A 27175-nucleotide genomic window follows, 5' to 3' on the forward strand; every position below is an offset into this window, starting at 1 on the left:
AGACAAATAAAACCAGTATATGTTTTTAAATTATAGTTCTTATTTTTATTAATCATTGTCTTATCGAGTGCTTCATCTATAGCAACTGTTTTGGTGAGCACGTGACCTGGTCTACCGGTCACGGTAAGACAGTCTAACTCATGTCACAAAGATCCATGGTGCTCATGGTGACGAATCTTCCCAGGAAATGTTCAAAGAATTTAAATTCTGGTAAAAGACAGCAATTGGAACTTGACCAGATTAAAGCCAAATACAAGCAAGGCACTGAGAGAAGTCACCGAGCCATCTCTTCTAGGGAAGCAGTAAAGGGAAAGTTGCCTCCGGTGACTAGCTGACAGTTCTTAAATTAATCTCAAATGTTCAGAAAACAAGAATACAGTCAGTGACATAAAAATTCAAAAATAAACAAGAAAACAAAGGCTTGTCTAGAAGACAATGAAGAATGTAAATATACAGTTACACAAATAAACACTGTACTTTCATTCTGAAAGATGCAGACATCACAGGTTTGCTATTTTAAGTGTACACTTTGGGGACTCCCAGGATGCCTGCCTTCTTGATGACCACGACCCTACCCAGTTCCAGAAATCTTCTATCATTCTCTCCCCAAAAAGCAGGTGACCCCAGTCCTTTCCCCTATCTACCTGGCAACCACTATTCTGCTTTCTCACGTTACATCTGGCTTCTTTCATTTAATGCAGAGTTTCCAAGGCTCACAAATGGTACAGACCAAAGAGTACTCCATTTTTTTAATGGCTGGATAATGATGCATTTCCCCCACACACACCCCCAGGCAACCGAGTGAAGCATTGCCAGTGTCCACAGTCACCTGAAACATCTTCAGCCACTCCTGGAGGCCGGTGGGCGGCTGGACAGATGTGATCCTGCGCCGCTGCTGCCCTTGCCCATTGGCAGCTCTGAGGTCCCCGAACGTCGTTGGTGTTGCTGAACATGGTACAAGCCCAGTGGTACTAAAGAAAAAAAAATTAAAAAAAAGGAAAAAGGACAAGAGGAAGCAAAGACAGGTCTTATTAAGAACTGTGAGCTCTGATTTCATAAGAATAACAATCTGGTATTCCCCCATCATCACTACAGCAATGCCTCTTGCTGGCTATTCTCAGAGGGCAGGGATACACAAAGCCTACTTTGCTTTCTTCCTTTCCTCCTGTCCCAGAGATGGTCTCACTGTGTAGTCAAGGTTAGCATCAAACTTACTATGAGGCCCAGGTTAGCTTTGAACTCACAATCATCTTGCTTCAAACCCTTAAATGCTAGAAATACAGGTATCTGCCACTACTTCTGATGCTGTTTTATGATTATAATCAAAGTTTCCTCCCTACCATCATCTGGGCAAAGCGACTGGCAACCAGGTAGAAGACTCTATGAAACTGTATGTTACTAGTCTATGTTTGCTTAGGGCTGCACGGGAAATTAGTCGTAGTGCACATGCTGAGTGACACGGCTGGTTCAATCCTAACTGTGAGCAAGTGAGTAAACGACTAAGCATACAAACCAACAAACGTGACCTGAGAACATACAGCCCCTACTTCTAGGACTAGTCTTCATTAAAGTTTACATTTTCTTTATAAAAAAGAATGTGAAAGTATTCATGTTACCAATATTTTAGAGATTAAAAATGTTTTGGATTTCACTTCTTACACATAAGTCCTTAAACTTGCCCTAGATGCAATAAAATTATTTACAATATATATCTGTTGCCAATTTTAAATTGTCATTTATTAAGCTGAGCCTAGGTATCTGGTAGTAGCCAGCCCTGATGAGACGCACAGTTTTTCAGAACAAGCAGAGAACTTTCAGGTAAAATTAGATTAAAAGAGATCGTTGAAAGATTCTTTTCCAATAAACTTTGAGATTAAAAAAAAAAATCTAAGCAAATAAATTCAGAACTGAGTACGTGGTTCTGATCGAGGTCTGAAGCGGTATTACTCTGCTAGATAACAGCAGGAAGCCTACGGTCGCATACGCTGGTGGTCTCAGATGGTGGGTCCTCTAAGCCAGCTCAACCATCCAAAGCAGGGTGTACACCGAGCATCTGCAGGCAGGTACTAAAAGGACAAGACCTGCCTGGGAAATTACATCTGTGAAAGAATCCTCTTAAGTCCAAAGAGCAGCCAGCTCACAGCTGTTATCAGGGCACTAGATGATGGGGCAGGAGAGCTGTCCTGCGTGTGAGGTAAGCCCAGGCCACACAGAGCGAGCTCCAGGCCACACTGGGCTACAGTGAGTGCTTAAAAAATACATATTTATATCCAAAGAGCACATATAAACTGTACCATAACAACTGATTATCAACATCTGACAAACTGCTAACAAAGCAACTCTTTAATTTTTTAAATGATACCTAAATCACTGTTTTACAGAGATCTTCATGCACCTTTGAATCTTTTAATATTTATTTAAGACAATCTGTAAGAGTCAACAAATAAGTCAATCCTTTCTTCTTTTCTAATTCAAAACCAAATTCAGTTTTTCTTTTCTCCTAAGTAAAACATGATTTATTAATAGTTTAAATTTCCTAAGGGTGGACAAAATAGAAAATGAGTTTCGTCTTATTACCTGTCAAAGCCTGTCCAAAGCATCACTAAACATCACATGTATATGCTAGTGACCGACAAGATGGCCCCAAAGACATGAAAAGAAATATGTATTCGTATGTAGTACAATTCCTTATTAAAAGGCAGTTGCTTTCTCGACATAAAAAGCAACTAAAATTTTATGAAAATGTGTTCTGAACCACAAACTCCATTTTAAAATAACTGAACATTTAATACTTTTGTCTCAGCATTAACAGAAGGCCAAAATGACGTGGACTAAAATCTACAGATTTAAAAATTACATTTACAATTAGTTTAACATCAAGCTCAACTGTCTCATCTGAGAAACATATTATCAAGGTTAGAAGGAGAAGCGAAACATTTTACTAGTCTCTCTGTTCTTCCACACCCTCTGGTGGAAGTGCCCACAACAGTGAAACTGTGGATGGCAAAGAGGACAGGAAGAGCTGCTCTGGAGCAGGGAGCTCTCTTCCCTCTTCTCTCCGGAGTTCTCTGTACGTAAATCACTCTAGGTAGTATGGCTCATTCATTTTGCAGAAGAGCACTAAAGAAATTCCCTCAGTTGACTGAAATAAAAAAATGGTAAAGAGGGGTGCAGTCTATAACGTCTTAAAGAACCGTGTATCTAGGCAATGCTAATTTTATTTTACTTTATAGAATAAAAATAACTAAATCAAAATGCTTTAAGAAAGATCATAACCATGATGTCCTCAGAATGTCTATTGTTCACTCCGACCAGTTTTTTTTTTTAAATAAAAAACAAAAAAACAAAGTGACAATTATACAAGGGGGGAGGGGACCACAAAGGCTCTTAAGATACTTTTGTTATTTAAATTTTAAAACACAGCATTTCAAAGCCATTTTTAATTGGCTGGGAAATGAGATATTGTGCTTAAGTTAGCCTAATTAGCGTGAGAGTGGGCAAAGTTTTATACTGATGCAAAATCCAAAAATGATGGAGTGAAGCAGGAAACAAGACTACAATTGTGTCTAGTTGTTATGGAAACTATTCTACAGGAGTAGAAATGTATGTGCTAAACATAAAGACCATCAGGTCAATGCACGGGGATTTCTAACACTCATTCCATGGAGGAAGACCAAGTTCAAAATTTATCTCCTGCTAATAAATTTATCTCCGATTTGGCATATGTAAGTATCTACCCTAGAACGGCAAGCAGTTGCTATAGTAACTAGAGACATTTGCTCACACTCAGATCTCATGGTTTACTGTTTAGGGGTCCTGCATGCGCCTCCCCCGTGAGTCTCTTAGTAAGAAGGACAATCAGACTGACACCCTTCCCATCTCTGTAACACCAAAAAAACGCTAGAACAGCCCGGCAACACTGAATACAGTAGCATTGTTATTCTGCGAACACAATTCAATGACCCCCATCTACCCCTCTATTTAACGTTACCTGGTGTAATCTGAGACTTTGCATGGTTTCTTTCCCAAAGAAAAGGAACGGACCTCAGAACCATGGTCCAACTTTCTTTTCATCTATAAGGTAAAACAGATAAGTTTTTTTTTTTTTTAAATTTACCCGGTCCATTATCAGATGAATTTGCATGCTAATATTAAAAGCTGTTAAATTTCCATGTGCCTACAATGGTAGGTTAAATGGAAAATCTATTACATAGTTTGTCCTATTTGCTTTGCTTTCACAGACTGGAGAGGCAGTGCTGCTCCCTTGGTATTCTGTTGGGGTGAACTGTATATGGTGATTTAGAAACTGATATTCATCATATCCTTAAATAATTACATATTTTTCAGTTAAGTAACAAGAAAAATTTATTAGCACTCACAGAAAAGAACCATATTTAACATGTCTTTCTAATATTCATTTTCTTGAAAAATATTATAAGATAAAAAATTAAATTAAAAATTTCAAACCAGAAATATGGATAACTGAACATTAAGCATTTATATCATTATAAAAAGGTAGAGAGCACTGTAAATAAGCTAATCTTGGATAGTGGCTATAATACAGAAGAAAGCAATTGGCGTGGAAACAGAGTCAGCTAAAAGAGTAAGTCCTAGCAGCAGAGAATCTGCATCTCCTACGGTAAAGCTGAAGAGAAAGTCATCAACAGCTACGTGCAGAGTGCACAGCCCATACTCGGGTCCAAATACTCTTGAAACATGGGAAGGATTATACGAGAGTGAACTACGTCTGAGATATATAGATATATGATATATAAGACATGTCCAACACGTACATCCTAAGGGCTCTCACTGTGCCATGGGATGCTGGCAATCCATTCAATGTTAATATTGAAATATTTTTTATTTCTGTGTTTCACTATCAATTAATGTAGGTCATCGGAGTATATGTTTACTTCCAAACTAGAAAATAAGATCCGCTAAGGTTCAACTTTTTCTTTTTCAACAGCCTCTCTTGGATCTGCACGTACTCACTAGTTACTGTTACTGCATGCTGTGGGGAGATAGCCATCTTCATTTTTACAGACAAGTGGACCCCTACTTGGCAGCAGCCTCATTTCCCTACCCACTGTTGCACACAGGAACACAGGAAACACAGAATATACACTGCACATACTAAAGGACTCAGACTCTGAGATGGGACAGCAAGGACTCTTATCATCATGCAGAAAGTCTACCAATAACACTGCATGAATTTTAGCTGCGAAGGTTCAAGAAGCTTATGCACAATTTATACCTTAGTTCATGAGATACCTACTGGGGGAGAATGGAATTGGTCTGCTCTCCTCTCACTGAAGTTTTTATACCCAGATCATTTTAAAGACAATCCTCTCCAAAATACATTACTTTCTTCTCTTTGTAAATAATTTTATTAAAAACAGACATAAATAATAAAAACACTGTAACACATGGGTAGCCATGTGCTTCCATGTGTGCAATTCATATATACAAATGAACCCATTGCACGGAACTTGCTAACTTTCACAGATGTCTTTCGTGATCACTATGAGAATCTCTGATACTCATTTGAATTAAGTCAGTAATGCTGGCTTCCAGAACTTCCCAGAATGTCTTGTAAATACACTGGTACAAATGCCATCTGCCACTAAAAGCAAACTTTATTTCCATCTTAGAATCTTTCAGGGAATAAAAATACTTAAAAAATAAAGCAAGGAAATCACTGAGAAGGGGGTTTTACGTTAAATTATTTTATAAAACCTTCTGAATGACTATAAAAGCCTTTTAAATATTGTACTGCTAACTGAAAATACCGACTTTATAACCAAAAATTAATTGGGTAGTTATTTAAGATACCACAAGTAGTACAATCTCCTCAAATATGAACCCCACACATTGCAGTGACTACACTTTAAGAGTTAACTAATGAACACATATGTATGTCTATGATACAGGAAAACTGAACAGAAAGGTTCACAGAAAGCCAAGTGAGGCTGAGTATTTCCAGGTCAGCATTTAACGGAGCCACATTTCTGAAGTCTGGATACATTTCCAGTGAAAAATTCTCAGATGGAAACACACATTTTATTTTAAAGCTTCTCCCAGCTCACACTGCCGTTCCATAGTTGCTTACAACATTCATGAAATAAAACAGAATACCAGACATCCAGCCACCCACCAAAATTAGAGGATACTGCAGCCATCTCTGATGATACAGATTTTCCTTCTCAGGCAGGCACACACACACAACCACATAGCACAGGAAGAAAACAGCTTACTTACTTTGTAAAAAATCATTTTTAATGTGCCGTAGAAACCCATATTTTCTGTATTTTTCCCCTTCAGGGATTCCGTGCCCCCGTGTGTCCGGCTACTTGGCAGTCTCTGACAATATAGCCCCTTTTCAGGTAGGTATGTCACAGATTCTAACGTGGACATGCTCAGGCACGCCAGAAGAGGAAGATTAGGCAGCGGAACCGGCAGCAAAACTCCCCAGCACCAGCAGACGCAGCTCAGAACCAGAACGCTGCTCGGGGCGCACACACGCATGCAGCTCCACTGAGAACTCGGGGAATAATGAGCGAGAACCCACAAGATTATTGGAGGAGACTGTGCCCTGTCAAAGCCTTGACTGAAGAGATTCCTCCCTCAGCAGCAGAGGGATCAGATTGCATCTTCCCTTCAACACGGAATGGTGCAGTCCAGGGTTCAGCAATGCAGACTGCACATCAATTATACGGCGACTGCTCCGGGGAGCCCGTAAGCACACAGCGCACTCAACAGAGGGCGGACGTACGTGGGCAGCAGAGACCGCCCCCACACCACAGCCCCTCTCCCCTTCCAAACTTTCAGGAGATTATTTTTATGTTCTGTAAAACCCACATTTTTGACGAGTTTTAAATAGCTCTCAGCATTACCATAAATAAGTCCTTCCAGAAACATTTTGAAAATGAAATGTATTTGGGTACCCCCACCCCCAGCAAAGCAGGCTATTTAACTGTCACCCCACTGTCCAGTCTGGGCAGAGGCTGATCAGGCTCTTCATATAGCTCGGACAGTATCGATTGGGCAATTTCAAAGAGAGAAATTAAATATTCTTGGGGGAACTGCCAATAAAGTAAATCAGTTTGGAGCATATAGTTTTATTTTTTTAAAAAAATAGGAATTATGTAATGTAAAATATATTTCAGTTGGTATGCCTCTTATATAAAGATTTAATGAAAATATTTCTTATGCTTTACCATTACATTCTTTTGAAATATAGTTTTCAAGATAACCACCAGTGGTTCTGAGGGACCAGGGACTAAAGATAAGCCAGTTCTACCTACGCTTGTCTGAAGGTTACTTTCTCCAGCTGCTCCCTGGGGAACCTCCTGACACTCGCCCAGCCTGGGTCTACAGGACTTTGACAGTGCACATCGCTTAACACTGAAAGGGAATTTTATGCAATAATAAAGAAATTAAGTTTGCCTAAAGGCAACATTTTTCTTATAATGATTATTGTACGAATTTATGTATTCATCTTGCAACCTGCTACACAACTGCCCTTGGAGGCAGTGATAAGGCTCCTTGGATAAGAAGAGCCTATTATCAAGTGCCCAACTAATTAACTCCTACCGTCCCCACTAATGTTATTATAAGTAAGCTTTGTGCCTATAATTTAAAGTAGTTAGTTTTATTTTTTCAGAAGAAAAAAAACAACAAACCAACCCACAATTTGAGCACTGTCTAATAGTTCTGCATAGTGATAGGATATTGCATGAAATATCAACTTTAAAAATGTTTACCATTAGAATTACAACATTCAATGTAATGCCCATTTTCAAATGAAAGCAAGATAATATAAATCTCATGAAGATGCACATCTTGAATTCTCTCCTAGAAATTCTGTTCTGCTGTCTGTTATGTTCTCAAACATTTACCTAGTTCTTTCATCATTCCCCCGTCAGACACAGCATGCACACAAATACTCAACAAAAGTTAGTTTTCCTAGCAATCAATTCCTTCTCTTCAAAGGGATGTTATTTTAAAATTGAAATCTCTTACTTTGAGGGGAAAATCCAATAATTAGGAAGATACACAGACCTTTACTATCTAGTTGCCTCATATTTAGGAGGAAAGAAAAGCCCAGCAAATATGATTGTCTGTTTGTGCCAGGCTCCCGGGGAAAGGAATGACTAGCTGGAATCTCTTGGGTCACCTTAGTGGAACCAGGGATAGGACAGGCTTGTGTCCTCTTTGGTGTCAGCTCAAACTATGGCCTACCTCCACCTGAACTAATCTTTTCCATGCACTGAGTTAAGAGCAGAGATGAACTTTCACTGGTAAAATGGAACCCTGTCTCAGCGTTCGCCGTTGAGTCTACGTAGTCAAGGCAATGCCGTCATGGTCACGCAGCTGCTACTTAGGCCATGAAGTTACCAGAGAACTTGCTCACAAATGTCTGTCAAAACTGCACTTGGGGAGGCTATCCTTCTCCATTCCCTTCATCTATCAGGTTCTCACTTGGGAAAGACTTCTACTAACTTATCACTTTGTGAAGAATATGTATGGTTAGAATTGCTAATGATAACCAATTTACCAAGTATTTAAACATGTCTCCCAATACTTAATTTACAATGCAAATTTAATTGAACAAGTAAAACTAGTTTATCAATTTTCTCAAAGTAACAAAGTAAAAATTTTCCAACATCCTTTTAAGTACTTTTGGTGAAAATCATGCTGTGTCTTTCATCAGAATCTATCACTCAAGACCACTGTAAAGGAAATCAACTACACAGTCTGGTTTCTGGTTGTCTTGGCTTAAATCCTGATGGTCTCAAGCATTATTCTTACTTGGCTGTTTTAGTAATACATTTTTAGAAGTCCTTTGTTTCTATCAATATTACACCTGGGTAGACAGAAACATTAGAACTTTAGTCTACAATCTATGCAATTCTAAACTTATTTTGTATTTTATGCCTTATGCTGTAACATTAAGTAGTAAGTTCATCAAAAAGATTAGCTAGAGAGCTACTCCTACAGGTAAGGAAATACTAATAGGAGCTGAACAAAATTTTAGAATATCAACACATTAACTATGTTTTCATTACAACAAAGCAAATTTTCATGTAATTTCACCTAGGCAATAATTTTTGCATTCTTTAGAAACATTTCTTGTGCTAAAAAACTTCAAGCATCACTTCAACTCTATTAGCAATGTAAACAACTTTTGAGCTGGATGTAACAAAGGGATGCCAGCAGTAACCCCAGAAACAAAGAGCAGAAGATACATGCTCTGTCCCAGAGCCCAGGCTAGGGGATGACCCTTGTAGCCCGGCTAACCCACGCAGCTACTAACCTCCAGCTAGTCCACGCGAAGGTGCTCTTTCTGAGCAAATGGCTGCAATCACTGAGTTTGGTAAAATAAGTTAGGGTCATACACAGAAACAAAGTCTATGTATAGTGAGAAAAAAATAAACAGTCTTCTGTGCATGATGCAAGTGAAGTATGCAGTGTCGGCAAAAGAAAGAATTAGTTCTACCTCCTAGTCTTGACCTCCAGGCTCCTGACTTCCCCCACAATAGTCCCATGCTGCTCCACGTCGGTACTAACCAGTCCTGGTACTGCTTTTGTCACAGCACGGTGGCATTATTTTTGTACACCTTCATTTCTACTAATTACTCCTTGAAGGTTTATATCTCACTCAAGTTTATTTGAAGGACATCCAGAAAAACTTTTATGTACCAAATAACAGTTGTAAATATTGGCCATATAAGTAAGAAGTAGCAACCATAACATAACTTAGTAAAGACACATATGTATGCATAATATGTTTCTTAATACCTATTATACCTAGCATTTACAAGCTTATTGTAATATAATTAGCTGGTTGTACCATGAGCATTATTTTCTTCGTTACCTTGCTAACATTTGTCTGTATTTTGATGCCACTGATTCTGTTCTCAGGATAACTCTACTCTGGGAAGGAACAGGAAACTACCTACCACAGTAGCTGTCTTGCCCCGAGCACAGACTTTAGATCAGAGACAGTCTAAATTTTCTACATCAAAGAAAGGAATTCCAAGCATGTTGAGGCTGTAACAAACATTTTGAATCTTTACCAACTCACTGCCACTAACTTTCTGGGATGTAAATTCATACTGAAGGCTCCCAAGGTCTGCATGTGTGCTACCGCAGTTCAATAAGACACTGGCTAGTTTCCAATGGGTCATGCACAGGACAGTATATAATTTAAGACTTTTTCTTCTATGTATAGTAAATTAAGAAGGGACAAGGTAACTAACATACACACACACACACACACACACACACACACACACAGAACGAGAGAGAACTCTTACAATCCACAATAGATTCTAAGTAGTTCTAAAAAATCGAAAAATCAAGTTTTTGAAACCACTTCCTTTTTTTTAAATAAAGATTTTATTTATTTATTATGTATGCACTGTTCTGCCTGCATGTGTGCCTACAGGCCAGAAGAAGGCACCAGATCTCATTATGGATGGTTGTGAGCCACCATGTGGTTGCTGGGAATTGAACTCAGAATCTCTGGAAGAGCAGCCAGTGTTCTTAACCAGAGCCACCTCTCCAGCCCTGAAACTATTTTCCAACTAAACCAACATTATAATATTAATGTATAACTAAAAACTGTTAATATTAAACAGCATAATACATAATTTAAGATAAAACTGAAAAATTTACACAATGAAGATTTTATAACATAATGAAAGTTGTAAACATAGTAAATCAAACTGTAAATGAACATAAAGTTAGGACTTTTAAAGTTTTATTTAACTAAGTTTAACTGTAAAAGTAATACTTTCTTTTTTCCCTTTAAGTTAAAGCTATTTCATGTCCTCTTCACAAAGGCCCAGCCCCGGTAACTCACACAGGCAATCACAACAGTAATGCAGAGACGACAACACGTGTGTGCATGTACAAAAACCTAAGTGCATAAACGTCCACATGTCCAGAACGCGCACAAAGAGAAAATTAAGAGTTCCATTTAGCACAATCACAGAAGAAAATAACAAAGGCAGAAGTTTTAATTACTTTCCTAGAGTTTGCATTTCTGTGGAACTGCCAGGGACTTAGTCTAGGGGCAAACATCTAAGTTTCTCCATCTCATCCATACTTCAGATAAAAACAGAATACCAGTGTCTTAAATCTGTACGGTAGTAGGTATTTTCCCTCAAATTTTTATTACAAACCTATTCTTACAGTAATATTTTCAGTGAAGCAAGGAAAATGTCATGTAAAAGCCACAAAAAAAGGTTGACTTTAAGAAAAACAAAATAGCAAACTAACATACAGGAAAGGATGAAATGATAAAATCAATTTTCCCTTAATGTAAGGCTTTTATAACCCAATTTACTCTTCTATTTTCTCTATCCATTTACATATTTATTGAGGCTGTTTATGATGTCCAAATATATTTGAGAAAAGTCTTCATGTACGTGAAATCTTATGTGTTAATACAAATCTTATATTCATTTCAAGGCGTTTAAAATTCTGGAGTTAAATTAGCTATTAGTCATGACAAAGCTTGGGGCATTAAAAAAGCTAAAAGCTAAGTAAAAGCAGTATTATCTATTGAACCAATAAAAAAAGCTGAGTAGCAGTAGACATCCCCACGCCATGGAATGGACCTGGAAGTCATCTAATGTAGCCTTCCTTTGTGTGGGGGCGATGGTGAGAGCAGAATCAGAGGACCCTCATGTTAAACACCTGAGTGCCCTTAGTCACTGGGCCTTCGTGAGCTCAGCTGGGAATGGCACTGCTCACGCACTCTACAGTCACAGCGAGGACTCTGTGAATGTCCAAAGGGAGCAAATATCCTACAAATGGTGACAGTGGGCAGGTGAAAAGGGTTAAGAACCGAGTGTCTCACTCAGGTTCAACACGACTTGGCTCTGGTTCCAGAGCTCAACATTTCTAATCCCCATTACATAGGAGGTGGGTAGAATTGAGTCAAAAAAATCAGATGCTGCTAAAGAAAAAATGTGCTCTGTCGTCCAGATAATAATTACAGATGAAAGCTACCAGCTAACTTTACTCCACAGAACAGAATGATCACTCTGGTCACTACAAAATGCTACTAAAGGCAAACAAAATACTATATTAACCTTCTGCCCCATGGATCCTTAAACCTAGTCGAGAAGATAAAGGTTTGGTAGATGCCGAGGAGAAAACTATCCCTTCTGTGGACTGGAATGTGGAAATACAGTCATTACTAAGACTTCCCAGCACGGTTCTTAAGGGACTCATTACAGGGTAACCCATGCACCGTCCCCTCTACGGACTCAGCTACCTAATGCTGAGGCTACAATGTTCTTTAACTTATTAGCCATCTACCTTAATTCATTTAAGAGCCCCACATGCCTTTCTGTACAAGGAGAACTTACAGGAAGGATAAGTAGGCATAACGACTGAATTTTTCATTTTAGTTAGAAACACTATTCAAAAATGGATAGTTTGTCTGGAATTTTTCTATCCTGTTCTACCATTAGCCCTTTCTCCTATGCCCCTAGACTCAAAAGTTTCTTTCTAGAATACATACCTCACTGTTGTTTATCAGATGCCAAACTGGGGAAGGGCTACTTAAAAAAAAAAAAAAAAAAAAAAAACAAAACCTGTCACCCACAATCACAGAGAAGCTAGGTAACAAGGAGAATCCTATGAGAGGCATACATAAATTCCCTGAGAAGGGGAAATAGACAAGAACTCTTGAGAAAATTGGGGGAGGGGCTAAAAAGAGGGGAGGAGAGAAGGGAAAAGAGGAGAACATGAGGGAAAGGCCTGGCCAAGATGGGGGAAGGGCAGAGAGGGAGAGCAAGGAAGGGCCACTCTGAAGTTCAATAATAGCCCCTTGAGGAGGAGGGAAGGAAAACCTAAAGGAAAATGTTAATGGTGGCCATGTAAGGAGTCACTTCTCTGTGGAAGGAGCAAGGCAGACATACTGGGAAACGAACCCAAGACATTCATGTCAGCTCTAGGTACAAGCACAGCCCTAGGAAACAAGCGAGCAGATACGAGGATAGAGTAATTTGGAAAGGCAGCACCCAGGAGAAACTTTTCAGACAACATGATAGGGTCAGGTTGCTCAGCAAGGATACGGCTGGTCTGTCTAGGGCGAGGCGAGGGTGAAGGATGACATCAGAGAGGTGAACACAAGTCAGACCACTACCAGGAGTTTGAGAGTGTGCTGTGAAGTCACTAAGAGACTTCTGAATGGGAGCGACTGGACACCTTTCCTGTGCAATGCCTACCCATATTCTCGTGTATTCTCAGCAGTGTAAAGTTGGAGGTCACTAATGAAGTGATCATTACTTTTTGAAATAGGGGATACAATCTGCCATGCAAGCACAAGACCTGAATTTGGATCATAGGCACCTACATAAAAGCCAGGCAAAGTGAGACCATAACTGCGCTGGGAGAGGAGGGTGGAGACAGGAAGATCACTGCAGCTTAGCTTGCTGCAGAGCACCTAGCCGGAAGTCAGCATCAGGCTCAGTGAGTGACGAGCTGCAGAGGACTACACCCAGTGCTGACTCGGGCTTCCACGTTCACCTGCAGGCACATGTGCACATACCCACACAAAGAGACATGGTGAAAAGTGCAATAAACTACTCCTCCATTTTCTAGACTTACTGCATCAAACATCTCTCAAATCAAGCACAGATTCCAAAGTCCAGTGAACTGGGACCAAGAAGAGAACTGAAGGGCAGATGACCCCACTCCCGGCTACTCTGCTCCACTTGTAGAGCAACAGTTGGGGTTCTTTACACCTACTCAGCCAATTCTGGGGAACCTACCACGCTGCAGCCCTACCTCACTGCTTCTCTGCTTTCTCTGCTCTCGTTTGACTCCACATTTGATAATTTACTATTTCAGAAAGACTGGTTAGATAACCAATGACTACAACTGCATCTGCCAGGATTTGTTTCAGCTAATGTCTACTACAATAAGAGATGCTCTTACTTTCAGTTATTGGAGCTGAAAGGACATTTCATCATAAACTATTCTCTACAACCATAAAGGAACGCAGAGAATAATCACACAGCCATCAAGTTAAAGAAGACCTTCACCAAAGTTCCTCTTACCCACAGACACAGTGTGGCCAACAGGTGGTCATCAGATCTGCTTCACAACTCCCTGACTTTGACAACTGTGTTCAGTCGCCACCATTTGGTGAGTAGACACATAAAGTCAGATTCAAACACTGAACTTAGAGGAGCAGGCATTTCTACTCATCAACTCAATAATTTTCTAGAATTCAAAATAACAACATAGTTTCAATCAATTTTTTTTGAGACAGTCTTACTCTGTAGCCTTAGGTGGCCTGTTAAGTAAAAGTTTAAAACTCTAATGCCTGATGTGGGATTCCCCTCTGTATGAAATGAATATGTTTTACTGCCATTGGTTAATAAAGAAGCTGCTTTCAGCCAATGGCTTAACAGAATATAGCCAGGCTGGAAAAGATATATAGAGAGAGTAGGTGTAGTCAAAGAGAAGCCATGTAGCCACTGCAGGAGACAGATGCCAGACTCCAGAAGGAACTTTACTGGTAGGCCACAACCAAATGGCAATAGATTAATGGCACAGATTAATGGAAACAGGTTAATCTAAGATGTAAGAGCTAGCTAGGAATACACTACAGTCATTGGTCAAGCAGTGTTGCAATTAATGTTGGTTCAGTTTGATTATTTCAGGTCTGGGCAGCCGGGAAAAGAACAAGCAACTTCTGCCAAAAAAAAAAAAAAAAAAAAATGCCTGTGAATACAAGCTTACTTCACTTACTTGGAAACATTGAGTACCTATTCTGCATTAGTTGTAGGCTAATAAACAGAACACCACCAGCATTCTTGCTTTATGAAATGTACATCAGAGTGATCTTTTAATGTAGCTTACTTGCTCTTCCAAGTATTCAAGCGTTTGATGTACTGTCAAGTGAGCAGGAAAGAACCCAGTGATCACCCCACTATGTTTAGAAAGAAAGGAAGGTGCTAAATATTCATATCAAAAACATCAATTTACATTTGAAGCAGTTACTGCGTGTATAATTTAACAAATTGCAAGAATTATGGATAGCATAATGCTTACATGATCCTCTACCTGTGCAGGAGATTCCAAAGACAATTTGAATACAAAAGCATATTGCTGGAAATATGTAGAGTTTGACATAATCTTTTATTTATAAATTCATTTTGTTTATTCACTTAAAAATTAGCACATGATCTAAAGATGTATTCCAATAAGCACTCAAGGACACTTAATGTCTAAAAACTAAATTTAAATGGTTGTCATATCTGATATCTAACTTCAAAAGGCTCTTTCTGTGAAATGATATCTTGATTTTTCTCCCACTAGTCAAATGAAGATGTGGAATAAGCAGATGCTGAGGGTGAGCTCAGACCCACTCTGGCTCTGGACATGGCACAGCTAGAACCTACACTATGGTTTGAGAGGACTTTTGAAAAGTGAATTTTAATTTTTAAAAAATTTAAGCTTACAAATCAATGTGTGTATACATTTTACAAGAATTATAACCCTATCAGGAACATCGTTAAAACACAAACTTAAAACTAACAAAAAGATGTCAAACTTGAGCAAAACCTTAAAAGCATGGTATTTGTTACTTCTTTCTTTTTTTTTCTTTCTTTATTCGTTTTTTTATTGAAAAAAAAATTTTCCGCTTCCTCCCCGCCTCCCATTTCCCTCCCCCTCCTCCCGCCCCTCTCCCCCTCCTCCCACTCCTCTTCTCCTCCCTCTCCAGTACCAAGAGCAGTCAGGGTTCCCTGCCCTGTGGAAAGTCCAAGGTCCTCCCCCGTCCATCCAGGTCTAGGAAGGTGAACATCCAAACTGTCTAGGCTCCCACAAAGCCAGAACATGAAGTACGATCAAAACCCGTGCCATTGTCCTTGGCCTCTCGTCAGCTCTCATTGTCCGCCATGTTCAGAGAGTCCGGTTTTATCCCATGCTTTTTCAGTCACAGTCCAGCTGGCCTTGGTGAGCTCCCAATAGATAGGCCCTACTGTCTCAGTGGGTGGGTGCACCCCTCGTGGTCCTGACTTCCTTGTTCATGTTCTCCCTCCTTCTGCTCCTCATTAGGACCTTGGGAGCTCAGTCCGGTGCTCCAGTGTGGGTCTCTGTCTCTATCTCCATCCATCGCTAGATGAAGGTTCTATGGTGATATGCAAGATATTCATCAGTATGGCTATAGGATAGGTTCATTTTAGGTTCCCTATCCTCAGGTGCCCAAGGAACTAACTGGGGACATTGCCCTGGGCACCTGGTAGCCACTCCAGGTTCAAGTCTCTTGCCAACCCTTAGGTGGCTCCCTTAACTAAGATATGAGTTTCCCTGCTCCCCTATCCAACCTTCCTTTATCCCCAATCACCCCGATTCCCCCAGTTCCCCTCATCCTCTCCTTCACACTTTTCTCTCCCCATCTCCCCTCACCCCCATCCCACCCCACCCCCAAGATTCCAATTTTCTGCCCGGCAATCTTGTCTATTTCCCATAGCCAGGAGGATAACTAAATGTTTTTCCTTGGGTTTACCCTCTTGTTTAGCTTCTTTAGGATCACAAATTATAGACTCAGTGGCCCCTATCCATGGCTAGAAACCAATTATGAGTGAGTACATCCCATGATCTTCTTTTTGGGTCTGGGTTACCTCACTCAGGATAGTATTTTCTATTTCCATCCATTTGCATGCAAAATTCGAGAAGTCATTGTTTTTTACCACAGAGTAGTACTCTAATGTATATATATTCCACACTTTCTTCATCCATTCTTCCATTGAAGGACATCTAGGTTGCTTCCAGGTTCTGGCTATTACAAATAATGCTGCTATGAACATAGTTGAACAAATGTTTTTGTCGTATGATAGGGCATCTCTTGGGTATATTCCCAAGAGTGGTATTGCTGGGTCCAGGGGTAGGTTGATCCCAATTTTTCTGAGAAACGGCCACACTGATTTCCAAAGTGGTTGCACAAGTTTGCAGTCCCACCAGCAATGGATGAGGGTACCCCTTTCTCCACAACCTCTCCAGCAAAGGCTATCCTTGGTGTTTTTGATTTTAGCCATTCTGACAGGTGTAAGATGATATCTCAAAGTTGTTTTGAGAATTATAACCCTATCAGGAACATCGTTAAAACACAAACTTAAAACTAACAAAAAGACGTCAAACTTGAGCAAAACCTTAAAAGCATGGTATTTGTTATTTCTTAAGGTAAAAATGTACACTCACAGATTTCTTTATGCTAAGCCTCTCCTTTTAAAAAATATCCTAGAGAAACAAAACAGCATATTAAGACATCTTAAAGCTATTTCAACAGATAATAAATGAAGTTTTGATCAGCAACACTATAACACCAGCAGCAAAGATTAAAATTAAACGCTACTTTCTCCAACATTTTACTCACTGCTTTTATTTAACAATGACAAGGAACAGGCTTTTGCCAGGCCAACCTATCATTTACTCCACTAATCTGTCCGTCCCATAACTTAAACTTTGTGAAATCACTGCATTTGTTCATACACAGGTAGCACAAGAAAAGGTGTTTACTGGGAATAATTTACACAGTGAGTCTCACCCAAACCCTTCTACAATAAGATCAATTTCTGACACACACACACACTCTGGGTCAACAATGTCCTATTTTATAAACAGTGAAGGAGAAGGTGGAAATTAAGGGTTAAGCTTTTTTTTTTTTTTTTAAAGAAAAAAATCTAGATCTAACCAAGTATTCAGTCAAGGTTAGCAAAATCTACACATTAGCAAAAGAAAATATGTAAAGCTGAGCGAGTTGTAGTAGTCTCTATCCTAGAAGACTTCCTGATTCACAAGGAAGGGTTCCTCAATTCGTACAACAACACATACAGCTAGAAAGATGAAGAGATAACTATTTCTAGGAAATATAAGACACTATTTGACACCACAATAATGCAGGGAAAATAATCACTAGGTATTAAAATGACTGAGTATTCCTTCAGTGGCCACAGTCAAAGAGGTTATCTACGCTATTCTGCTTTAACCGCAGATGTCCTTCTAGAGAAGGACATACAATAGGACGGGAACTCATTAAAGCCGCGTCTCCTCCAGGTGGTTTTGTCCACTGGCTCACGAAAACTGTGCAATAGTCTCATGACGCAGGCGCTACTCTGACGATCCCTATTTTATATGAAAAGAGAGGCTGAGAGTTTAACTTCCCCAAGGCCAGAAAAATACGACAGCAAAACACGGGCAGATTTTGCCCTTTAGTTACAGAAATTAAGGCAAAAAAATACTTACTGGGAGTTCAGATAATCTACATGTTTCCCGAGCCGTGTCAACATGCAAACATGTCATATGTAGATGAAATCTACACTGAAATCATGATAGACAGAGAAGAGACAAACCAGGCAGCTGCATGTGTATACTGACACATTGCACATACGAATTGGCAAAGCCAAAGAACTGATGCACAACTGCTAATGTCCCTTCTAAGAACAACTTCCTTGATCCTCGGCACCAGCTATACTGAGACCAGGCAGTCATCAGGCAGAGGAAGGAAGTCTAAGCCAACGGCTCACGACACGTGAAGCGAACAGGGTCCCCTCCACCCCTGCACGACCCAGTGAGTACAACTTTAACTTCATGCGCTCTCTCACTTTTAAAAGAACTTTTTAAAAATTAAGATATTTATTTCTCCGTGTGTGTATACATATGTGTGAGGGTGCACCTGCTCATTTGTAGGTGGATGCAAGTGTTTATGGATGTCAGAGGTGTCAGACACCCTAGCACTGGAGTTACACCAGATGAGGACGCTGAAAACCAAATCCAAGTCCTCTGCAAGAGCAGCAAGCGCTCCTAACTCCTGGGCTGTACCTCCAGGCCCTTTAGGAACTTTTATGTCCTACCCTCATTTCTTCATGGTCCTATGCTTTATTTTCTGCTTTTGTTGTTGTTTTGTTTTTGTTCTTTGAGACAGGGTTTCGCTGTAGCTATCGAGCCTATGTGCTAGAACTAGCTCTTGTAGACCAGGCTGGCCTTAAACTCACAGAGATCCACCTGCCTCTGCCTCCCAAGGGCTGGGATTAAAAGCTTGCACACCACAATGCCCAGCCCTATGTTTTATTTTCTAAGGAAATAATGAAAGTTAGCGGGGACCAGGATACACTGGAGCACCTGAAGTGAAATATCTCTCTGTGTTCTATTCCCTGCTCCCCTGCACCACAGCGGCACGCTATGTGGCCCAGGCTGGCACGGAACTGGTGATCCTTCTCCTTCTCTCCACCTGCTCTCCAGTGCCGGGCATCATCACACCTGGCTCTGCCCTGTTTCCGGATTTTATCATACACATCCTTTTCCTAAGAGCCAATCCATATTTAATAGATGCCAATTTGACCCAGGCACGCTTGTCCCTTCCTCACAGCAAACATCACTGTTAGTAATTGTGTGTCTCTGTAAATTTATCCAGTATTTTATTATCCTGTCTCTACCTTCATCCTGCCAGACGACATGATTTTGACAAATAGATTTATATGGCTATTTTAATTTCCAATGACACCCATTCCTTCAATACAGTACTCATTTTGCTGTCTACTCTGTATTTGCTAAGCATGGGCTCAACCTCATGGCTTGGGTTATACTGCAGGAGGAAAGAAAACGGAGAGGCTCTGAAACTGTGTGCTGCAGAAGGCTAGGAGAGCAGATAATGGTAAGATCTGCTCTAGTCTAGGGGTTCAGAGACGGCTAGTCTAGGGGTTCAGAGATGGCTAGTCGCTGAACTGGGCTGGATCACGGCGGGGGCAGGGCAGGACGACCCAACCCTGGATGGCTAGCAGCATAGAATAAAGGTAGAAAATAAGACTGAATTATACAAAACTTTCTAAAGAACTTTTTCTTTACATAAAAGCCATGAAAAGTTACTACTGGGTGTCCATCAAGAAAGACATGAACAGAGAACCTTCCTAAATTTCGAATGCAAGGTTAAAAGCAGTGAAGTGACTCAGAGAGGATACGGGCTCACCCTGTGACGGATCTGTCACCAGACAGGCAAGAGGCAACGGCGGCTTGGAATAAGTGGATACTAACAGGTGCATAAGGGTGGACACAAAGCCGACAGACGATACAAACAAAGGAAAAGGATGTATCAAAGATCACGTCTTTTTTTTTTTTTCTTGACCAGATAGAAGACAACGAATGACAAACCAGGGTTGTTTTTGTTGTTGCTGTTTAACTGTTTCTGTTTTCTGGAGGATGAGGGCAAAGGAGCACGAGACATCTCTGAAACATCCAAACTAGGATGTATCATGCACCAACTGGCCCTGAAGTCAGGAGCTCGGTATTGGAGAGGAAATAGCGGAAGTCATCTGCATAGGCTATTTCTAATTTCCTCCTACACCTCCCCCATTCTAAAGCTGTCAGTCATAGTGACAGTGTGAATACATCATCTATTTGTCTTCCCCATGAGACTACAGGCTTCACGGCAGCAGCGACCACTTCCATTGTGATGCGTCTGTAGTGTATCAACAAATAATACTTTTAAGAGATTATTGGTAATGTAAGATATACTCTACCAGATAAATACAGACCTACAGAAATAATTTTAAAATGCTAGTTATTTAATTTATTCTATTATATATAAGTTATAATTTCATTATTTATGTATTTTCTTCCTAGGGAAATGCTGTGTCTGAAACACAATTTGAGACATGATGAAAATGGAATGGAATGGATTAGGACTTCCCATACCTTTAAATGTGCCCCACTGAATAAAAATTTTCACTATAAGAGAAAAATACTTCAATAATGTTTATTAATGCACAACATTTCCTGCAAATCTTAGATAGTTTTATTTATTTACAGGCATTAACAGAATTTTGTCCCTCTACTTTACCAATCCCCCAATATAAACATGAAAGTTTATAAGCAAACACATTATAATCGCAAACCACAAATTTGCTATCTATATTTTATAGGTAATGTGCATTCATATATTTTAATCTCCACTAACAAAAGAGTTTTATTTACATTAAGGTGGACCCTGCACATTTTACATAGCCTTTCCTAGCTGTATTTTACTTTAGCTCTTCTTTTTAATTATTTGCCACTAAGACAGAATATATATAAAAAATTGAGTTAATAAGAAGGGGTCAAGCTGGGCATGGGTGATGCATGTCTTTAATCCTAGCACTTAGGAGGCAGAGGCAGGCAGATCTCTGTGAGTTCGAGGCCAGCCTGGTCTACACAGCAAGTTCCAGGACAGCCAGAGCTACAAACAAAGAAATCCTGTCTTGAAAACCAAAACAAAACAAAGGGACGGGGCAGAGGAGTAAGAAGCTGCTCAAGTATTTGCTGCTGTTGTTCCGTGCGCAGCCCTGGCTGCCAGCACTCGGCACTCACCCTGCAGCAGAGAGGCATCAAACTGCTGCAGCCTCCCAGGTCCTGATGTACACGTGTGCGCGACCTCACGTGGCAGAACTTTTAAAGGAAGTATTGACAGTTATTTCGATTTGCTCTCATGTGGTTTTATGGGTATGAAAAATAAACACAGGATATTTTAGCAAAAGACATGCCTCTCTTCATCTCATTTCTGCCTAACTTCAAAAGTATGTGTCACACGCTTAATCTCCAGCAGACCTGAAACCATACATTCACAAGTCCAATTCTTCTGTCATTTTCTTTTCTAATATTTTAACATTATATAGCAAAACCGAACGCTATTATATTTTTCAAAGCAGATTTTTTTTTTAATGAAGCTTGAATATAACAGCACGAACTGGTGAGACACTAACTGATGGAATCAATGCTTCTTAGATCATGGTAGAGAAAAATAAAACATACTAAAATAAAGAAAAGTTCATCAGATGTTTTTGGAGTTGAGGCTTGCCACTTACTACCTTGCAGAGTGAGTAGTCTAAAAAGGTCTGTTCTATACAAAACTGAACAACCTCGAAAGCTTTAAATTCATGACAATGACCTTGGACTTTCTCAGAAGGATTTTTAACACACTCTGTCATTAGTAAAACCTGCTCAAACACATGCCCATCTGCCAGCAGCCCATCTGCAAAAGAGCTTCTTATTCTTGTAGTCAGTACAACTCCTGCCTGCTTCCTCCTCATCTCTACACGCCAGCTGTATGGTAATGAGCGTGAGCAGCTGAGAAATACGGCACCATAACAAAGCTGATACGAAAACAGCAGAGCAACACTTCCCTGGGAAGCAGTTGCAGCCGGAACATAGCTGATAAGCTATTAAACAGGGGTGCAGACCAGAATAATGTTTGTGTGTGTGTGTGTGTGTGTGTGTGTGGCTTCATACACGTAAGCATGTTAATGCATGGTTCCCACAGGACCAAAACACAAAAGGATGAAGAAAGTGGTGCTGCAAAGCAAAGTCTCAGCGTTTAGGTGTCTGTAGCATCTGGCGCCAGTTCCTCGACAGTTTCAGAGTCTCCTCCTGCACGGGAAAGAGCACCGCTTTGATCAGGTCACTTTCAGAGATGCCAACAAGTGCGTTCCTTTTCTTAATTGCTGAACTCGAGGGGCTGCAGGAAGGGAAACTCATACTGCAGGGGACTGACTGGAGACATGAAGGAACCGACAGAACACATGAATCAGTAAACTGTTTTCAATTCTTATTTAGCACTTGTACAAATTCTGTTTAACGGCATTTCAACCCAACACCAGACAAAATACAAAGATGTCACGTATCATTTTCTCATTGCTATAGACATAATGGGGTTAATTTTTATACAGGGTAGTCACACTGAATGAATCTACATAATGAAGGTAGAACCAAATCACATTAGCTTTCTATAGACAGTAATTACCAGTCACACAGCAAACCAAAAAAAAGAGACTATTCAAAATTGATGCTATGCATTTTCTTTTACAATGTGAAAAATAATCAAAATACTTCCTCTAAAAAATCGGAAGTAGAAGTAAGATATATTGATACCGAGACCTGATCACACTCCTTAGCCACATGGGCTTGAGGACCGTGAGCTCTGGCTACACAGCCACACTTCCTGTGGACTCTACCCTAGGAGGTAGGCACTTACTGTGTCCACTTACACAGGCTCACTTGCCAAGGATGCACGTAGTAAGGCTTACTGGGTAAACAACGCGGTGAGAGCTCACGCCCAGGTCTGGACAGTACCCCCTCCACTCCTCTACTTCCTTAAGCCCTTGGCTGTTCTGACGTGAACCAGTAGTGAAGACTGGGTTTGCTGTGTTCACTGGTGTTTCCAAGTGTGGAGCAGTCCTTGGATTGCAGGAAGCAATCAAAACATCAAATTAATAGATGGAAATATAACTGGCTCAGTTTTCTCTTAGTGAGAGTCAGAAAAAAAAAGAACTATAAAAATTTGTAACAAAGTGTGTAATAATCTTACTGTTTTAATATTAAAAAATAGTACATTTTACAAAAATAATACAATTAAAGAATCTTAAAGTAAGATTATCTATTAATTTAGGTTTTGTTTGCTTGACAAGCTGATGAATATTTTCCTCACATCCTTAGAAGGCTATTTCTAAAACAATTAGGACAAATTGCACTGATTTTAGTAGTTTGCCTATTTTCATGAATTAATTTACTCACATTTTATTGTCTAACTCAAATGAATTTTACTCTTCTAATTAACAACATATTCCTTGACTTCAAATACAAATTAAGGATATGAGTTTTTGTAAAACAAGAGCTTTGCATAATAAACATAAGAACTGGAATTCAACTTAACAAAGCAGGACAACTGTGCGTTGAAAGGTGAGATACACCTTTATCGTCCATCCTAGAACAAGCCTAGAACTGCAGCAGCTTAAAAATCCCCAAATGCAGACAATGTTCACAGAACAGTGCAATACTGCCTCTATGTGCTCACAGCAGTAGTAACAGTGACATTTAAAAGGCTAAGCTGGTAGAGGTTTCTGCGGGTGACTGAAAAGCTGTAACTGCACACACGTGAACTCCTACATACGAATCATTCACAAGCAAACGTAAATAAGCACAGGAATAACAAATTCCAATGTCCACATGCAAGAACAGTAAAGAAGAAATTTAACGCAACAGAATTTTGTTCAATATTACTGTTTTTTTCTTCTCAAAACAGATCTCAATATCATCACATGAAGATATCACAAAATAACCCACGACAAGCATGTCTGTGTGTTTTAGGGTCAGCATTTAATCTTTTCCATCCTGGGTTTCTTTAGGCCTACATTTATTTACCTTGGGCAGGGAGATGCTATTACTTCAACAAAAAAAATGTACATAACATTTCAAAAACTTAGATTATTTCTATTATTTAAATGATTTATGTGTTAGAGACAATTTATATAACTTTTCAGAGAAAGTCAGGGAGATGGAGGGCAGATAACACAGTTCTGGCCCAGGAATAATTCATAAGCAAGTTATCGGGATGTGGTTGACAGGACATTAAAGACTCTCAAACAAAAGTCTTGTTATAAACACATGATTAAGATAAAAATCACATATACTCTTTAGGTAAAGAATGTGTGTGTGTACTTATGAGTGTACACTTACAAAAAACTTTATTACAAGTTATTGCAACTAATTTTAAAATAAAAGTGTATAATAAAAGAGGGCTGGGAAATGGCTTAACAGTTAAGCATGTGCACTGCTCTTGTAGAGGATGTGAGTTTGGATTTCAGCACTCATTATTAGTTGGCTCACAACAGCCTGTAATTTTAATCCAGGAGATCTAAAATCTCTGGATTCTATGGAGACCTGCATAGAATCTCTCTCTCTCTCTCTCTCTCTCTCTCTCTCTCTCTCTCTCTCTCTCTCTCTCTCTCAAATATTTCTAAGTGCAAAATAAAAGAGTCTGAGGGTTGGAGAGATGTCTCAGTGGTTAAGAGCACAGGCTGCTCTTCCAGAGGACCCGGGTTCAATTCCCAGCACCCACAATGACAGCTCTCAACTGTCTATAATCCAGCTCCAGGTGATTTGACATCCCAACACAGATGTACATGCAGGCAAAACACAAACACACATTTATTAATAAAAATTAATAAATTAAAAATAAAAATAAAAGAGTCTGCTGACACACCGTATTCTGGCACAGTCCAAATATAAGTGTACCCTGTAAGTACAATGGTGTCTAGTCCATCTAATTCCTATTTGGTGAATGAATAAAACCACGTGCCTATGGGTTTTGTTCTTGTTTCGAGATAGGGCCCCACCGTGCCGCTCAGGCTGCCCAGGCTTAGTCTCCCAAGCGATGACATTGCAGGCATGCACATGGTGCCCAGCTTGTTCTGGGTTCTGACGGATGACTGCAGAATGAGAACAGGGGATACATCTCTCGAGAGACAGAAAGGCATCAGTGGTCTCCTTATGGGAAGCCACTCTGTCTTATCCAACTTTACAATACTAGCAAAACCAACAAAACAGAAATCTGTAATGAAAGGTTACAGTGAAATTAGCTTTGATCTTATTTTAATGTACACAGACCTTCAAGTGTGGTTGGGGTTCTTTCCCATGATTTAATGTATACATCTGTTATATCTTAATCACTGATGAAAGACGATATTTAAACTCCAAACTATCATTATATTGCAATGACCTACCTATAACTAGGGTAACAAAATTTAGGTTATTTATCTATGTAATACATACTTTAAATATGCATATGTATCTGTACAGGGACTTATATAACTTAGATAACCCTGACATTTCCAAGTGCATTCCATTTTTATATGTAAATTATAGTTATGAATCTTACAATTCAACAGACTAAGCTTTCTAACTCTGAAGACAGCTGAGTTCTTATATGTGCATTCTGGATTTTAGAACAGTCATATGGCACATATATTACATATTACAGAAACTCCTAGCCCGTTACATTGGTTATTTCTGCAGCAAAATAAATAATCATTTAGCTAATATTAAAGAAGGCCATAACATGTGAGCTTTAAGTTTCTCAGGGCTTGTTCGGTTTCCTGCATGCAGGCAAGGGGCTGTGCAGCTTTATTTCAAAGTACTTACTTTGCTAGGAGCCTACCTGCAAGCTTATGTTTGGTATATTTTTCATCTCTGCTCACTATTCAATTTCTTTCTTGAAGTGTGAGTTACAAACATAAGTAGCCCTTTAACCATCTTGTACAGCTCGCTGTGGGTAACTAGAGATGATTCAGTGTTTCTTCAGTGTGGTTGTAGATTTGTATGTCATGTGCTAATTTAATTTGTTTTATGCCTAGATTTAACAATGGAAGTAAAACCCCAATACTAGTAAAACTCAATGACAAAAATGTCTAGAAAGCAATGTCATAATTACATACTGAGAATATTCTGTGTGAAGACTATAAGGATGACCTGCTTTATAGACAGATTTATTTCCCAACTCTGTCCCATGTACTCAGCATCTTTTGGCGGGCACTGGTACCAAGCCAATGGCAAGGTAAAAGTAGTCACCAGCAGCAGTGATGGAAAACCCAGCCTCCTGTGACAAGGAGACTAGTGAGTGAGTCCTCACTGCAAGGCATAGCAGAGGCTGGGCTTGTACCTGGCCTCCTGACTGGGAAGAGCTATGTAACTCCTAGTTGTAAGACACGTTATTAAACCTTCCTGTGCCTTAGAGCTCTCACACATGTAAACAGAAACGATATAACTCAACCACTTCACGTGATTATCTTAAGTATTATATGAGTTTTTTGGTAGAAATACTTTGAGTGGTGTCTCGTCATTACTTCATTTTCTGGCATCAAACATGAGCATCTGTAAGAGTATTTTTGGCTTCCTTAAACTATAGTTTAAGCACTGTGAGAGAGCACAGCATTTCTCTCCCTAGTAGGGAAAAGCTCTCCACCTGGTCCCAGGCACTCCGTGCAGGCGGATAACCTGCGGGGAATAAGGTGCACGCAAAGCTACCGCCCCGCTTCCTGTATGGCCAGCGTAGCAAACGCCATGTTTGAAAGCAAAGCTACTCTGGTCTTTGTTAACTACTGAGTCTCATTTAGACATCTTCCCTTGTGTGTTACAATGGCGTGAGGCTTTACCACAGATGTAAGTGTCACATGTTAGCGAGAGCACAGCCTCCCCAGGAAACCACGGCTTCTGCTGTATTTACTCACAGCTGCGCATGAGGCATGCACAGTTCTAGGAAGAAAAGGACGGACAGGATTTTAACTTGCATGCTGTGACGCAGTCATCAAGTGGTGGCCTTGGAGGGCAGAGAGGACCTGCA

At 39.8% G+C, this 27175-nt stretch overlaps 1 protein-coding gene across 5 annotated transcripts in view; it reads right to left on the reverse strand.

Moving 5' to 3' along the window:
* Fbxw7 (F-box and WD repeat domain containing 7) overlaps positions 1-27175 on the reverse strand; it is a 144801-nt gene that overhangs the window by 18275 nt on the left and 99351 nt on the right. For 4 of the 5 annotated variants that reach the window (XM_057756888.1, XM_057756892.1, XM_057756890.1 and 1 more), the window contains 2 exons: positions 3992-4074; positions 830-971 (listed from right to left, as the gene is read on the reverse strand). In XM_057756888.1, the coding sequence (XP_057612871.1) occupies positions 830-971; positions 3992-4074 (225 nt within the window). Of the gene's footprint in view, positions 1-829; positions 972-3991; positions 4075-6258; positions 6709-27175 lie in introns of those variants that run through there. The other variant, XM_057756893.1, reaches the window with a different exon arrangement.

The sequence above is a fragment of the Chionomys nivalis genome, chromosome 24 (genome assembly GCF_950005125.1).
Source record: "Chionomys nivalis chromosome 24, mChiNiv1.1, whole genome shotgun sequence".
In the NCBI taxonomy this organism is placed as follows: domain Eukaryota; kingdom Metazoa; phylum Chordata; class Mammalia; order Rodentia; family Cricetidae; genus Chionomys; species Chionomys nivalis.